The 17,970-nt window shown below is 36.1% G+C and overlaps 1 protein-coding gene across 9 annotated transcripts in view; it reads right to left on the bottom strand.

Moving 5' to 3' along the window:
• LOC117175901 (cytochrome P450 315a1, mitochondrial-like) overlaps window positions 1–17,970 on the bottom strand; it is a 584,936-nt gene that overhangs the window by 356,042 nt on the left and 210,924 nt on the right. For all 9 annotated transcript variants that reach the window (XM_033365765.1, XM_033365785.1, XM_033365734.1 and 6 more), the window contains one exon: window positions 2,678–2,868. In XM_033365765.1, coding sequence (XP_033221656.1) covers window positions 2,678–2,868 — 191 coding nt within the window. The remainder of the gene's footprint in view (window positions 1–2,677; window positions 2,869–17,970) is intronic.

Raw genomic sequence — 17,970 nt, 5'->3', positions numbered from 1 at the left:
TTCAAAAAACGAAGACTTTTTTTGGAAAGGTATCCATAAATTGCCTGAGAGGTGGACAAAATGTGTAGCCAGCGAGGGCGCATACTCTGAATAAAATATTTGCTATCATTCTCTTGAATAAATGTGTTTTTTTCTTCAAAAAATACCGGTTTCATATGTATACACCTGGTATAATGGCTTCTCGCTTGCTGCTGTGCAATTCGGGTAGCATTCAAGGCGCTATGTATGTAAAACCCAGTGTGTCCACCCTTTATATTACAGGGTCGATACGCTGGGTATGCAACCCGGCATACACGCACATAAGAATTTAAGGATAAATGTGTTATAAAAATGGGAGCGCATCGATATATCGTTTAAAACTGTCGATCAGGGCACGACTAAACCCACTTAAAATGAGCAAAAAAATTTTTTTCTCCATTCCAAAATTAAGGTTGAACATTGACAACAAGTAATTAAGCATGATTAAAAGGATTTGATTATTAAACCTGGGCAGATAGTGTGTAAAGATGACTTTTCAAAGGATCAGATAATTTGGAAAAATGAAGCTTTAGCTACTGGTGAAACGGTTATGGTGGTATGTATTAAAATTTGTTTACGCCGATGACCTTTAACCTAAAATAATCGAATGGCTCTGACCCTTTCATGACTACATTGATTCTTTATTTTTTGATATACTATTCTTGTTTCTGAAGTTTTTGGATTAGTGATAGTGTGTATACTTATAGTTTTAAAGGTTTTTGAAGTTTAAAAAAATATTTCAAAATCCTTACTATTTTTAGGAAAAATGTAAAAGTAACATTAATGACAGCTTTTAATTATCGTTGAGTTTCGAATTCTATTTACAATTAAATTAATTTATTATTGATTTAAAGTATTAAAGTAAATTATAATTGTAAAATAATTATTTTCTTGCAGTCAGAATGGTACAAGAAACATAAATTAAAACCAGGGTTTTCGCAATCTCGATTTTTAAACTGAGCATTTTTTGTACTATTCTGACTGCAAGAAAATAATTATTTTACATTTTTAATTTACTTCAGCACTTAATTTTAAGAACAAATTAATGTGATAGCGAAAAATATCGAAACTCAACGATAATTGAGAACTGTTATTAATGTTACAATTACATTTTTCCTGAAAAGTAGTAAGGTTTTTAAAATATTTTTTTTAAATTTCAAAAACCTTTAAAATTATCTGATCCTTTAAAAAGTGATATTAACACACTACCTGTCTAGGTTTAACCATTAAATCCTTTTAATCACGCTTAATTGCTTGTTGTCAATTTTCAACCTCATTCTTTGGAACGGAGAATAACACTTTTTTTACTCCGTTTGAGCGGGTTCAGTCGTACCCTGGTCAACAGTTCGGAGTTGTACATCGATGTCTTTACTCCATATTCAATTTACATCTCTATCTTTGCTTAGTTCAAGTTTAAATTTTTTAAATTAGCAACTAAATCCAAAATATTACAAAAATTGCGAATAATACTAAATATTCCATTACCTAATGAGCTTTTATTCAAATGTAGGGCGTCGCGCTAGTGGGGCCAGTGTTTCATTTTCTGCCGTTCTTCACAAAACTTTCCATAACATATCAATATTTAGAAGAACGCTATATGAAGTCCAAAGAATTTGGACGGTCAGAACCTTGTATCTTCCAACTTTTCGTGTCAGAACCTTAAATGACATTTTCGAGCAATGACTTTACTCGACTCAGTACCAGGGATGGGTACTTATAATACATCACGTATATTACATGCTTTTCGACATGTGTATTACTACGTATATTACGTCCTTAGTTTTCTACAAATGTATTTTACATTTGATCGCATGAATATATGGGCGGGATTTTTGAATTCTGAACTCTAAATGTACCCAATTAGCTTATAGAAATAACTAATATTAAGAAATTAATTCAGTGTTCGTCATTATTTATCACATTCCTAAACAAATTATTTAAAAAAGAATAATAATTTACGTGTTTATTGTCCTTCATAATCCGCAACGTTTTTGAGCATGTGGAACACGAGTGTAAGTAATCGCTCGCGCTCGAAATTAATGTTTTCCCACGGTTTCCCTTCCTGAAATGTTTTTTAAAACATGTTCTTAACATTTTTATTCTTAAAATTAACATTAAATCGATTGAACAGCTTTATGAGAGGTTCCGTAAATTATTGAAATTTGTTAAATGCAGTCTCGCCCAATTAAATAACGTTCGCCATCTTTGATATGTATTCTACATAGTTTTCTACCATTTTCTACGTATATTACGTCGTTTATGTATTATACGTAGAGAACTGCGATTGACATGTCACGATCCATCTCTGCTCAGGACCGACTACCTATATCGATATCCAAGATGTTTATACATCAACACTTAATGGGTTTCGAAAATTTGATTAAAAATGTCCAAGCGTGTCTACGTTGAGTTTCAGGCGGCAATCACCGTTGTCGACCAGGGTCGCTGCGTAAGCGACTGAAACTCAGCTTAGACACGAATAAACATTTTTAGCCGTATCTCAAGAACCTGTCAAGTTTTTAAAAGTCTCATTGGCTTAAATAAAAGATAAGACTTCAAAGAATGTGTGATATGAATTTAGGATTTATTCTACAAGGCTCCTAGGTTTTTAAAGAAATTGAATCTTTTACGGTAGAAAAGTTAGTAATAATTCTTTTACCTTGAAGAGAATAATCATAGATTTGAAGCTTCAAATTTGGGACGGCCATTTCCGCTTTAGCAAAAGATAGCATAGTTGTTGCCAGATCCTTTGCCACTTTACCACAGGGCTCTATCATAAAATCGATAGAATTAACTTTGAGCAGAAGTTTGTTCAGTATTCTTCGAAAATGCAGCCATTCTTCTCCTTCCCTGAAATAAAAAAGGTTCAATAACAAACTCTCAGAACCTCACCCCCATCATTCTCCCATTATTTGGGAACTTTTAGGATCATTCATTTTTATCATAGCTTTCTATCGATGTGAGGGTAATTATTTCAGTTGTTATTTTTCTGGTTCTCTTAATCCACAAACGAACAGTAGGTAAGAAGGACAACGTTTTAAGAAATGCTGACAACCAATAATGTTAATTAGATTTAAAGTCTTGGGAAATGTGCTTGGAATACAATAAAAGTGGCTCCCTGATTAAATTTTCGTGTAGGAATCCGTTTCATTTTATTTTTGATAATATTTGATAACTTTCGTTAAGTTAAGCCGGCCTGCTTTAAACTAGCTTACTTTACGCCAAACGGTATAATCCACTTCGCTTGACGGATTAAGAAGAATTGATTAATAGTATTTTCAGCTTAGTGTTGTATTCAGTTGGACTGATAAGTTTTCTTGATGAGCCTAGGATTGATTTAGATGGAATACACGAAGTCATGGAATAAGAAAGATTAAAGGTTGTTTCGGATTGGTGTTGAATTTATTCGGATTGAAATTCGAGAGGCCGCAGCGACGCGCGTGTTCAAGAGGATGCAAAAGTTTGTTCGGATGAGCCCCACTGGACTCATTCGGGTTGGATGCACGCATTGAAAACAAATCAAAGGTCTATCAGGATGTGACGCGGATTAATTTGGATCAAACTCACAGAATCAGAGAGATAATTAACTTGCTTCGAAATGGCTCGAGTTCGATCGTATACAGATTGCCACTTTTATGAACTAAAACAAGGATAGACCTGCTTTCTTCTCCCGATCACTTGGACCAACTCTTCAAAGAAGACCACGTTTTTTCGGAAAGTATACTATCTGCGATATATGGATAAAAGAAGTACAAACTTTTGTTCATTAACCAAAACAGAATAATAATGTCCGCCATATAAATACAAAGGATATTCGCAATTATTGCATAGGTATTATTAGCTATATTATTAGAAAATTTTATTTCTAAAAATTTAATAATTTGACACTGTCATACAAGTCTGAGAATGCCACGATTCGTTGAGGTTTTGGGAATTTTTATTAGGGCTGACTATAGACGATTGAACTCTTTTGATAAAATGATTTTCCTTCGAAATAATTTTTACAATGTTTTTAAATAGTTCGAAAATAGAAGTTCACAGAAGAGGTGGTCTGCTGAGGTCCTGTTAGAGATTCTGTCTATTATTATTAACAAATGGTCAGTCCTTTTTATTAATACTTGTTCTTTATATTTTTTTTAACTTCTCGGAAATATAAAGATATTAAAATCGACTAATAATTCAAAGCAATTTGTGTAAGTCATACTAAATATCTTTACGTCGGAATGTCGTAAAAAGTATTAAATTCCAATAATCATAGATAATAATGCGCCTAAGTTTTTCTTTATATTTTCCCAAATAAATGATTTTACCGAACATTTTTCAATAATAACCAGCATATCTATCGAAACGGCACCGGAACCCTATCAGAAGCTGCCCGATAAGAAGGACTTGTATTTAAAGGTATTCAAAATTTAATATCTAGAAATGCTGTTTCTGTTCTTCCATGAATCCCCGATTAAAAAATGAAATATTTAAATACAAAATCATTTCAAAGCATGACAATACATCAATTTATCACAAAACTCTCGTTTCATTCGAATGTTCTCAATTTCAAAAATATAAAATCATGATCAAGAAATTTAAGAAATTTGTTTTCAAAGTAGCTACTTGTGTGGCAATCAATCTTGAAACTGCTAAATGACTGATACTGTATTCTAAATGCTTTTTCCACCTCTTCGGCAGTGCTTGATAAACATTCCTTCTCAGATGTTATAAGGTTTTTTGCAAAAATCCTCGAAGCGGATTATTTACCTAGTATCTTCCTTTCACTCCACTATTTTCGAGACCTTGTGTCCCTCTCTCTAAAAAATCTCTACTTCGTTAGGCTTTGGTGGATTTTTGACTGAAGCAGGGAGATCGCTGAACAGACGCGATGGCTCAGCAAGATACTTTGGAATCTGCCTGATCTATCTTTCCCTTTTGTGTATTCTCCTTGCGTCAGATAACACCCGTATTTCGTAGACAATATGCTGACTGATTTTCAGCAGCTTTGACTTTTTCAGTGTGTGATTGTTGATCCTCAGTTCCTGGGTGAGCTTTCGAACCCTTTCCATGAAAGCTCTACGAGATTTTATTTGTAGTCAATCACACACTGCACACGGGACGCATTCTGTCTTCGCCATCCAATCTTCTTGTTCATTTGATGCAAGCGTCTTTTGGTCTTTTGATCCATCGTCAGTTTTATCCTTCGATTTGAATCAGCCAAAGCTCTTGCAGCACCATAAACTGAACAATTGATGATCCAGAGCTCGAATTTTTTCGAGATATCTTCACAAAAGGAAGCACTCACGTCAGCCAAGCCTTGGGGCTCAGAAGGAACATGGATGTCAATGTTCTTCCTTTCCTGAAAGTGCGATCATCTGTGAAAAGGAGCCTGCTTTCCACGGGTGGTCTTAATATCACTCTCTTCTCTTTGTCTGCGGCTTGTTCAAGCAGAAGTTAGGGAAGCGCTCCACGTACATGTCCATGGTTCCAAAGGGAGTCTGCTTTATTTAGCAACAATTGATGCTAAAAGTACTTAAGCTCTGGCACCACAGAGTACTGGTACCGTAATAGTCTAGCAAGACAGCATTGAGTTGATCCGTTTACTAAATGTGGGCGTTTCGCTGCGTCATATAAGTGTTAAAATCTATATTATTTTTAGCACCTAAAACTCTAGGGTGATCGGCACAGTTTACCGACCCATTGTCGGGTGCTCTGCGCGTTCAATCTTTTTTAACCGAGCCTACAACTTTTTGGTGATTTGGTAATGTCATTGTTGTTCCCACGAACAGTCACAGTCAGATAACTAGTTCTACAAATCGTCACCGGTACTGATGGAAAAAAAATTTTCGGCAGGTAATACCGATTCCGCTCTTATCGGTATATCCTAAATTAAAACTATGTTCGGTCCTAGCTCGTTAGATGGCGTTGGAGCAAAACGGCAGACTAGGGAATCTTACTTTTTGAACACCCCTCGTAGTTTCACGAATAGCCAATGAACAACACACAATGTACTCTCTAAGCGTAAATTGTGCGTTAGGTAGTGGCTATTTGTGGAACTAGTTATCAAATTTGCGGCGGTGTTCGCATATATTTATCTGCCGCTATCTGCATGGTTTAGTAAAAAGCTACCCAACGTTTACTTTTCGGTGGTCGTTATAAGCACGTAACATAGTGGTTTCGAATTAAACTTTTTAATTAAGATTTGTTATTTTGAAAAAGTACTACCAAGATTATTTTATTTTTTGACTCAAAGTATGCGCATGCTATGTAAGAATAATGAATAATGTTCTTTTTTATCGTTAAATATTTCAAAAACTTTTACTCGTACGAAAAAAAATAGTTACAGAATAAAATGTTTATCTTGACAAGGTCTACAACTTTTGTTTAAATTACTTTTTGTGCTTTTCTGTTTAGGTTGGGCCCGAGGTTAAAGGGTACCTTAAGGGTTCGGGTCTAGACTGAAACCTTTAATTTCTGAATGGTTCGGAACCGAACCTTTTAATTTCTTTAGGTTTCAAGTTCTGACCCGGGCCCTTTAATTCCTTAAGGGTCGAGGTCCGCACCTGGATATTTTAAATTTGTATTGTTCCAGACGCGGTCCTTTTAAATTCTTATGGATCCGGAAGCGGACTCTTGAGGAAGCCTTTAATATCGGGTCTAACCTAAGAAGTTCCTGAAATTATATTTAAAAAATGTATAAGGGTGATTTTCGAGAGAAGAAGGAGTAGTTTAGTTGGAGGTATCGGAATTATTGAGTGAGTGACACTACAAATTATTCTGCGGAGTATAGTTATAAAGAATTTACAGCTGCGCATCAGAGGTCTCTGGCACATATGGCTGCGCAGTAAAGTTGCACGGCACTAACATCTGCATGGTAGAATTGCACAGCATATACAACTTTGCAGTAGTGTCACATTGCACTTACGGATGCGCAATATAGTCACACCGCACTTATAGTTATGCAATAAGGTTAGTGGTTACTATTAGATACACAGTAGAGTCACATTGCGCTCACAACTGCGCAGCAGAGATAATCATTGATGCACAGTAATGTTAGGGGATTTTATAGGTAGAGAATGTTCCGAGGCTTAATGAGTTTTCGGAAATTTCTCAAGTTTTAATAATCTGGTAGGTTTTTATTGAAAGTCAGCACAAGTTTTTTTTATAGCAGAATACGAATCTGATATCGAAAACCATAATTTTCAAAAAGCAACCCCAACTTTAGGAGTTATATGTAATCGGCAGATCTACATAAGCGTCAAAAAGTGTTGAAGTCACAGAATACAAATCTGTGTTAAAAATCAAATAATTAAAAAATTTGTTTCATATTTAAAAAATTGTATTACATTTGTAGATTTACACGAAAGGTATGAAGAAGTAGCTTTCAAGTCAAACTATACAAATTTTAGTAAAAAATTGGACTGAATTAGATGGTTCAAGTCACAGAACATTAATTTGGGTTCTAAATTTAAAAATTCAAAAAAGCGACCTTAACTTTCTTAATTTGATTAAATTAGTGGATTTCTATAAAAGTTAGTACGAGGGGTTTTTTTAAGACGAAGTGTTTCGTCGTTCTGAAATTCGAGATGAGTAATCAAATATTTTTCATTAGCTTTGCTAGTCGTCCGGAATTTTATGGAGGACTAATCCATCCCCTTATTCAACTCCCTGCATTTTTTGGGACGAACAAACTTAACCTTTTCAAGTCAAATGACTCAAATTTGAAGTACAAATTCAAAAAAATTTTTAAATGCTACTTGGTAAATGGTATTAAATTGCAAGACTTACATGGAAGCCGAATGCGAGAGGTTTATCGAGTTACAGAACAGAAAATAGGATTAAAATGTTAAAAATTTAAATGAATTAGTAGATTTCAGTGAATTTCATAAGGAGAGTTTTTCGAGTCTACAAATACGAATGTTTGAACCAAATTTATATTCTGAAACTCGAAAAACACGCTCGTGCTGACTATCGTAAAAATATATAGTAATTTAATAACATTTTCGACAATAAAGTACAATTTTTTAATTTTGAACCCAATTTTGTGGTCTGACCCCCCCCCCCTTCGTACTGCGTTTCATAGAAATCTGCTAGCTTTACACCATTTTCAAAATTTAAGTCACAGTACAGCCTAGTACTGGCACGTTACTTCTTTCTGAAGTACATGCATCTTGTTTGAATAATGTACTTGGAATTGCAGTAAGTATGTACCTCAGAACAACGGCCGAATCAATATTATTGCTGATTGCTTTTTCAGGTAACTGAATGTTTTCAAAGACGCCTTAGTGATTAAATCGTAGAATTCTTTACGGTTTGAAGGGTTTTGCTGCAGTCAGCTTAAGTAAAATTCAAACAACTTCTTTTTGCCAACACAGTGCATTCAGCAAGATGTTAGAAGCTTCACGTAGTGCCATAAATCCACTGCTTATATTAATTAAGGCGCATCAGACCGTACTTCAAGTAAAAATTAATCAGACATGTATAACTGCACATAATCCAGAATAGTAACTAAATGGTCAGCGTCTTTTTTTATACCAATTTGTCGCAATTTTTCGTGCTCGAATTTCTCGTACATATTATTTGCATTTTTGTAGCCACATTATTTTGGGTTATTTTCCAACGAAGAATTGTGAAACTTATAAAGCCAATAATTCTACTATTGCTTTTGGTGTCTTAAAACAGTCACTTACACACTTATATCATTCTACAGGGCTCTGAATGGATTTGGAGTAAATTTTATACAAAAATTGCAACCAAAAAATTTTTTACAAACTTCATCTGGAATTCTAAGCATCATACAATGCTAATCTCGCGAAAAATTGAGTTCAACATTAATTGACAATCTTCTGTTTATTTTGCTTATTTGATTATCTAAATAAAATTTAAATAATAAATTATTTCAAGATAAATGAAAAATAAGTATGTTCCAGTTATTTAAATTCTTTACTCGAAATTGAACTTTCCGAACTGTGTCAGAGAAAGTCATATAAGGGAAATTAATACTGGTGTATGGCAGTGACTTGCATGTTGATGGCGATAGTGAGAGCCTATTTACTGAAAGGAGTTAAAGTTTTTTTACGGAGTTTGTGTGTTTTGGTGGTTAGGGGATGTTAAGGGAGGGGAAAAGATGTCTGCAAGGGCTGATAAAGCCCAGAGAAAATCGCAGTAGAGATTCCTTACAAGAGGAGCAGTAAAACAGGTAGTTCACCATATTCAAAAATGAAAAAGCATACGGAAACTTTCTGAATGAATAGGGAAAGTAAGCTAGCAGCTGGAGTGGTAGAAAGAGTTAGGATAGGAGGGGTTAGGATATGGTCACTCGCGTATGCAGATTCCATAGCACTGCCAGTAAAGAGCGAGGAGACCTTAAAGGAGATGATGAAATGGCTGAGAACATACCTGAATAGGAATAGGTTAGAGCTTAATGCGGCAAGTTCCACGGTTATGGTGTTCAGGAAAGGAGGTGGAAGGGATAAATGAGGTTACTGAAAGTAGAAGAAAAAGGCGGTGCAGGAGGTAAAAGAGTTTGTGTGATTGGGCTTCCTGTTTCGGAGGAATAGGGGAGTGGATGGTCATATAAAAGAGAGAGTGAGAAGGGAAAATGTAGTGATGAGGCAGGTGTGAAGGCTGAGATAGAAGTTGTTTGCAGATGATTTTGGAAAGAGAATAAATATGTTCTAGTCACTAGTATTGAGTGTCTTATTTTATTGAGTGGAGGTGTGGGGTTGGGGGAGAAGAAGAGCAGAAGAGGGGTGGGAAGATAGAGGTTGAAAGTCTATTTTTAACAGGAACTATGCGTGAACTATGTTGAGGGAGAGAGTGCAATATTTGCCACACATTGTTTGCCACACTTTATTCGCCAGAGAGAACGAAGGAGCGGGCAAGGATCAACTTTCAAGATTTGGGGATAGAAGGTAACGGTTCAGGTTAATACCCTTCCCTGGATCGTAGCCATTTGTTGAGAACTGCAGTGGGCCCCATTCACCGTCCCTATTTCTGGTTGCATTAAGCTGATTTGCAGGATCGACACATCCTTCAAGGTAGGAAACGATCTCTGCTTTTTTTTAAATTTGAACGGTTATACGTCGGTACGTGAATGTGTCATTTATATACGCGTTCGGTGTTTCATCGACTTAAGATCCATAAGTGTTTTACCTCCGTTCTTATGGCTATCTAGATGCGTCAATTAAATTGTGAAATTAGGTCCGATGATGTTGTCATTCGATGCCGTCCCGATTCGTCCAAATTTGCTAGAAACGTGGGTCCGTAGTTACCGTTTTACAGGTGACGTCCGTTGATCTTCAAAAAAAATACGGGTTCGGGTCGGTGGTATCGTTTGAAAATGTCGTTCCTGGTCCATGACTAACTTTAATTCTGAATGACGTGCGGCCCAGATTAGTTACGCGTCGAGTGCAGACGGGCAAGAGAAACCGTGTTTTTTCCGGATTCCTTAGTACTTCTAGTCGGTACAAGAAGTAGTAAAAAACTGCCTTGAGAATTTTGAGTATGACCGAATCGAAGGTACGAAAGCATAGGTGAGGTAGGGTATTTTTGTAAGCATTGCTAATTTTGATTAGATGGTCGTTCGTAAGCGACAATTTGAAAAGAAATTATGAGAGGAGGCTATATTCTGAATTCTAACAAAAATGCTGACTGTCATAACGTGACTTAGATACACCTTTGATTCCTTTAATTTAACATTTTTTAATTATAATTTGAATTTGATTGACTGTTGATTACACAGGCCGACAAAATTTTTCTTATCTATTTTTGAGGTTATGTAACTGTAAAAGAAAATGTCTACCACAAAGCTAATATGGAATTTGAAAGTACTAATCTTCCCCTTTTAAACCTACTTGGATTTATTAGGATATCTTTATTTTTCACCAAAATATTTTAATTTGAAATTTTTTATTTTAGCGTTTAAACCCATTAACGCTGAGGTGTTCAGATTTATACAACGCATTCTCTATTGCTGACGGTACGATATTTTTTCTTCAAAATATTATCTCAGGGGTTTTCGAGGGTGTCCTTTCTATTGCCAGGGTCGGTTTTTTGTTATGACCCCTAGAAGATCCAGTATGGCGGTCACAATTTAGGGCTTTAAAAAAGAACAAAGGATCCCGCATAAAATACCAACAAAAAAGCGTACAGTCGTTTGGAACCAAACTTTGCACATTGATAAAACAATAAAAAATATGGAATCCATGTCTTTTCATTTGCACGAAAGCTATTTCCTAGGGGTAGAAGCCACCCCTAACAAGCCACAAGCATGCTAACCCACCTGACTCTTGGAACAATAAGTTTAGTCGCATATTTTTCTTGGAATAATGAAGTTCCATGCTACAAGTGGGTTAATCCACCTACCTGCTAATCCACCTAAACCCAGAAATAATCCCTAACAAATCATAAGCAGGCTAACCCACCTAACCCTGGGAGCAGCGAATTTAGTCGTTTACATTTCGTGAAATAATTGAATTCCACACTACAACTGGTCTAACCTTGAAATGAAATTTTTCAATTTAGCGTATTTACCCATTAACGCCGAGATGGTATGCCATTGTCCCTTGAAAATCTTATCTGAGGGGTTTTCCGGGGTTCCTTTTCTATTGGCTCAGTTTTTTGTTATAACTCCTAGAAGAGCGAATATGGAAATCAGTTAGGGCTTTAAAAAAAAAAAATTTACTATTATGATTCATTTAATATGGTAAATTTACTTAGGATTTTCCAGCTTACTAAGGCAAGACTCAATATTTTCCAGCCACTTAAGACTGGACTTGTGATTGTCCATCTAAGCAAGAACGTGCTTAATATTTTCCAGCCAATTAAGGCAAGACTTTAGATTGCCCAGCCAATTATGGCAAGCCTTTGGATTTCCCAGCCAATAAAGGCAAAAATTTTTATCCTCCAGTCAGTCGAGGCAAGACTTTGAATCGTCCAGACAGGCAAGGCAAGACTTACGATTGCCCAGCAAGTTAAGGTAAGACTTGGGATTGTCCAGCTAAGCAAGAAAGTACTTAATATTTTCCAGTAAATTGAGGCAAGACTTTAGATTGCCCAGCCAAACAAGGTAAGACTTACGATTGCCCATTCAGTCAAGGCAAGACTTGGGATTGTCCAGCAACGCAATGAAGTATTTAATATTTTCCGGCCAACTAAGGCAAGACTTTTGATTGCCCAACCAGTTAAGGCAAGACTCACGATTGTATGTCCAATGAAGGTGAAACTAATTGCTTGTTTTCTCATGGAAACGTTCACGCTTCATGTCAAACGATCGTTGAACAAACTTTCGTTTATAACTAGTAGAGTTATTATCATTTCTTTGCAAAGATCAGCAATAGTCGGCAATCATTATTACATTGCATCGACCTTTATAATGTTGGTCTTTTTGGAGAAAGTCTTGATGAAAGCTGTTGCCCATTTCTTCACTGAATAATCCAGTATTGTCTGGGAAATAATCCAAATGAGATTTGAGAAAATGTAATTTCATGCTCATCAGACAACCTAATGTTTTTAAATTCTTTAATATACTAGATACAATAGTTATAAACTTTGGATCTCGATTGTTTCCTGCAAATTTCTGTACAACATCTTTGAAACTCAACCATGCATCCTTTTCAATAGATGTCATGGTTTTAATAAAGGCATCATCTTTGATAAGTTTTCTTATATTAGGCCCAACAAAAATGCCTTCCTTAACTTTGGCATCACTTAAATGCGGAAATGTAGATCTGATATAATTTAAACATTCTCCTTCGGTGTTTAGGGCTTTCACAAATTGCTTCATTAACCCTAGTTTTATATGGAGTGGTGGCAAAAATACTTTCTTTCTGTCAACAAGACTTTCATAAACAACATTATACTGACCAACTGTTCACTCTAATCTGTCTGGCCACTTCTCCGTTATCCAATGTACATCCCTTCCGCGAATGTCCCAAAGGCAAAGAAAACAAGGGTATTTAATGTTTCCTGATTGTAAACCTATTACAAGATTTATCATTTTGAAGTCACCACAAATAAGCCAATTATTATTTTTATCAGGAGTAATTCGAAAATTCGTAATTCGAAAGTATCATTAGATTCTTTCAGTGTAGTTGAGTGACCTACTGGAATTGCAACGTACTTATTTCCATTATGTAATAGTACTGCTTTCAGACTTTCTATAGACGAATCTATGAAAAGATGGCAATCCTCTGACGTATATAAGTTTATTTTATATAAATTAAGAAGTCCTTCGATATCATTACAATACACAATCCCACTGTCCATTGAAAAGAAGTTGATAAACTTTTCTTCTCTATTTCTGTAAACAGTTACTCTAGTGCCAGGTAACAATAGTTTCCTCTCTTTGATTCTTGAAGCGCAAAGCTCAGCTTTATCTTTCGGAAGATCAAGGTCACATATAAAATCGTCTAATCCGTCTTGGTCAAAAAATTTAGGATTTTCATCATCTGATTCTTCTAATACCAATCTTGGCTGGTGTAACACTTTTTACATCAGGGTAAACGATCTTCTCCAAATACTTTTTAGAAAAACCTCCTGCTTTGCATAAGCAAAAGTAACAATCAGTATCATGATCGTTGGGCTCACGCCAAACAGATGGTTGAGTAACAGTCTGCGTCTTTGTACTTTCATCTTCCCAATTTGACAAATTTAATCTACAAGCATGACAAATTGAGGTTGGTACCCACGGTTTATCCAAATTTTTCATTGAAGTCCCATAACAGTTGAAGTATGACGTTTTTGTCAAATCATTAATTGATCGACAGTATTTCCCCGTTTCATACTTTCCACAAACGTGACAAAGCGTATTAACTGTCTTAGCGCAAGGGGTTCTTGAACTCATTTTTTTTCTTATAATGAACAGTAACGTGGAAATTCTAAAACTCACTATATACAAAAATCACGATCGACACGAAATGTAACCGCTAGACAGATTTAAAATACAAAAAGAATTTTATTACCTACGCATCCAACCGTTAGCCCGCCACTCAAACGTGATCTCTTTTTTAAAGCCCTAAATTGTAGCCGCCATATTGAATCTTCTAGGGGTTATAACAAAAAACTGACACCGGCAATAGAAAGGGCATCCTCGAAAACTTCTAAGGTAATATTTTGAAGAAAAAATATCGTATCGTCAGCAATAGAGAATGCGTTGTATAAATCTGAACACATCAGCGATCATGGATTAAAACGCTAAAAGAAAAAATTTCAAATTACAATATTTTCGTGAAAAATAAAGATATCCTTATAAATCCAAGTAAATTTGAAAGGGAAAGATTAGAACTTTCAAATTCCATATTAGCTTTTGTGGTAGACATTTTTCTTGTTTGGTTACATAACCTCAAAAACAGCTGAAAAACGTGTTTTTGCACTTTTAGGTTAGGATATCTTGAAAGCCTGACGTACAGGAGCAATTTTGAGTTCGGATTCGGATTCAGCGCATCAAAATCCTTCGGAAATGTTAGATTTGGTCTCTGGCTTTAAAATTTATCAGCCTGCGTTATTAGTTGTTTATAATGTATCTCATTTATAACAGTAGTTTATAAGTGTTTATTATCTTCAGTTAATAATTTTGAAAATATTTCGCAGTGATAAGAAATTATCACTCAGGTAACAGTAAGTTAAATATTACACATATATATTACACATCTTGGATGACATCCTATTGTTCATTGCAGTTCGACGGCTGGAGTCACAATCAATCCAGGCTTATCACGCTTGAAATCAGACAACCGCTGGCGAGAGCTGTTTTTGGGATCTGGGCATTACATTGAGAGACTGACCAGTTTTAGCTATGGGCCTCAACTCCAGGAGTGTAAACTAACTGTGCTGCTGTCCTTGAGACTTTATCAACGTTCTTGAAGCTTCTAGATACAGTTCAATCCATTGTCATTTTCGGCAAGAATGAGTAAAGTCAATTTGAAGCTTTCATCGATCCATGTTCTCAAATATCTTTCCTCTCTGCGAGACTTGCTCAACGTCTTCACATGCCAAGACAATCAACATCTCTACGACTAAAAGGAATTGGAGCAAGGTAAAAGCTGCACGAACACGCGGTCTAGTTTCATTCAAGTTGAAATCCTATTTTGAGCCTTCCCTTGAGGGTGGGATCATTGCTCACCTTCTTCTGACGCTCATAGCAGATTTCTCCCGTGCCAGGTGTGGTAGCGCAAATTGGCCGCACTTAGAAGGTCTACAACTCGCAGATGCAAACTTCCACTTGTCTCAGCGGATTAGCGTCATCATTAGAGTTGAATATTATGGTAAAATGATCGAAGAAGTCTTCGAAAGGTTTCTGTCATTGATCCAGCTGCTCAATCTGCTGTCTTCGGAGGGATGCTGCTTGGACTGACTGAATCTTGCTCATCATTCTCTGAAATCCCAGAATACCTTATCGCATATCAGAATGAATTTTTTGATTCTTGGCGGGCGGTCTGCGGTTAGCTTTTTTATCTGAAGTTGCATCAGCTGCATACAATATGGAGGGGACAAGCTAAACTGTTAATAGGACGACTTCCTGCTGGTCGCATTGCGCTATCACGTCCATTGTTCCACTCTGGCATTGAGTGTGCTGGACCCTTTGTCATCGGAACTTAAAAAGGCGGGTGGGTTGCAACCGCAGGGCTTACATCGCTCTTTCGTCTAGCATTCCATCTCAGCGATCCATCTGTAATTCGTCGCTGACTACACAGCATATGCTATCATCGCAGCGTATAAAACATCCACACTAAGTATTTTTATTTATGCTACTATCCGCAGCGTCTGTGGGACCAACGTGAAGAGTGCTGACTCGGATTTCCTAACTTTATTCTCCTCATCTTTAAAGCAGCTTGACGAAATGTCAAAAATATTGACTAGCGATAGAGCCCAGTGGCTCTTCAATCCACTGCGACTCCTCACTTTGGCGGAAGATGGGAGTTGAGAGCAAAATCAGTTAAGTATCATCCCCAAAGTGTTGTCGGAGACTATCCCCTTACTTTTTTTAAAGATGTACACCTTGCTGTCGCAAATTAAGGTTGTTCTTGATTCTAGACCAATCTGTACTTTTGCCGAAAACCTGGACGGCCTCAGAGTTCTCACAACAGGGCGGTTCCGGATCGGAGGTCCACTAAATGTTGTTCCTGCGCCTTCCTTGGAAGGCATAAGAGTTCCTCGTATCTCTAGGTGGCAGCTCCTAAGGCAGATACTGCATGTCTATAAGTGGAATTGCCCTTCAACCTCTGCAGAAGGGTTCCTTGGCTCTCGCTTGAGACGAAAGATGTCCGCCTCCCAAGTGGCCGTTAAGTCCAATGCTAGAGGTCCATTCAGGAAGAGATGAGCACACTCGAGTGGTGACCATCAAAATGCAAACATCTACCTTTGAGTGACCGATCACCAAGTTAAGTCCTCTACCAATCGGAACACATATTTTATAGATCTTTAGTTTGAATAATTTAACAGTGGGGGGGGGGACGGAAATGTTAAATTAACATTTTCAATTTAGCGCTAGAGACATGAAGGGTTGATAAGATAGTCAGGCTTTTCTCGAAGTTCCTACCTGCATCGTAAGTTTTTAGAACTGCGTCGCATTTTGTCATGGTGTAAGTTTCCTACCATCTGACTGTCTCCTTCTCTATTGGTCTCTCTTGACGTTTGACCATCTTTCGAGCCCTCTCGCTAACTATCTTTGAGAGAATGCTGCAAATCCTCTCTCAACCCAGATGCGCCCTGCGCTGTGTGTCAGTAGTCCTTCATACTTCGCTCCGGATCGATGTCTGAACGTCGGTTAGTGGTAAACCAATGATCACGAACGCGATACCAATAAGTTTCTCTATCATTGCCTTTATAGTTTAATTTTTAATTGCTAACCTTGCAATCAAGTTGAGAAAAAGTATTTTTAGTTAGTCTCATTACAAATAATAAATTTTTAACTGTCACTTCTGCTTATTAGATTATCCATCCATTAAAAGGCATCCACCTGAAAAAGGATTATGAGATGAGTTTTTCATTACCTCCCTCCTTTTGTTATGTATTTTCGGTAAACTCTAAAATCATACAAAGTCTTTTACTTTTTAATTCGTAGCCATATTAAGAGAGTTGCTTGAACTACTGGCCACTTCTCAAAGCTATCCAGAGGTCGCTTCTCTAAGGAGTCTTGTTATTTCTTTATGGAGTTTCCCTTTTGATATATTAATAAATATAACCTCATTTTCAGCTTAAAAAGTTGCCAGGCCTCCCATTAAATTCATCAGTTGCTATCCTTTGTTTGAAATCGACGATTCCGTTAATTGCGAAGTTTGTTATCATGTTTTTTTCACAACTGTTTCGGCCGTGTTTACAGATAATTGTGTCATTAATAAACGATTATTATTGAAATTTGAAAATTGCGTTATTAGTTTCGGTCTCCAGTACTAGTCCAATTACTTTATTCAAAAGTGAGATTCAACACGATTTGTATTAAAATTTTTAAATTTGTAATCAGTTAATTTTAAAATTCAATTTTCCTAAATTCTGTGACCATATTACTATAAAGACGTTCCAGGTCAACAATATCAGTGTCGTCATCCATGAAAGCGATTGTCTTTAAACTCAATTGAATTGTTCTTTGATATACTCTATTAGAGTCATAAAAAAGTCACTTTCGTTACCCAGCCATTTTGAATAAAAGTTAAACCTATAAAAACACGAATAGACAAAAGTTATTCAATCAAAAAGGATCTAAAAATGTGTAATTAATCACTTTTAGATAGGACAAGTATATTTTCTTTTAATTACAAAAAATATGATTAAAAATAAAAAGTATGAATTTTTGGAAAAATGACACAAGAGACGAAAAAAATGAGAATACAAAAGTCGTTTAACGAAAAAAAAATTATTTATATACTCGTATATATATTGTTCCATATATTAAACTTATTGAAATTCATAACATTTTTACACAAATCACATATGCCTGGAATCGTAAAAAATATACATTTCAAATAT

Source organism: Belonocnema kinseyi, chromosome 1, assembly GCF_010883055.1.
Source record: "Belonocnema kinseyi isolate 2016_QV_RU_SX_M_011 chromosome 1, B_treatae_v1, whole genome shotgun sequence".
Taxonomy (NCBI): domain Eukaryota; kingdom Metazoa; phylum Arthropoda; class Insecta; order Hymenoptera; family Cynipidae; genus Belonocnema; species Belonocnema kinseyi.
This window is presented reverse-complemented; position numbering and strand designations above follow the sequence as displayed.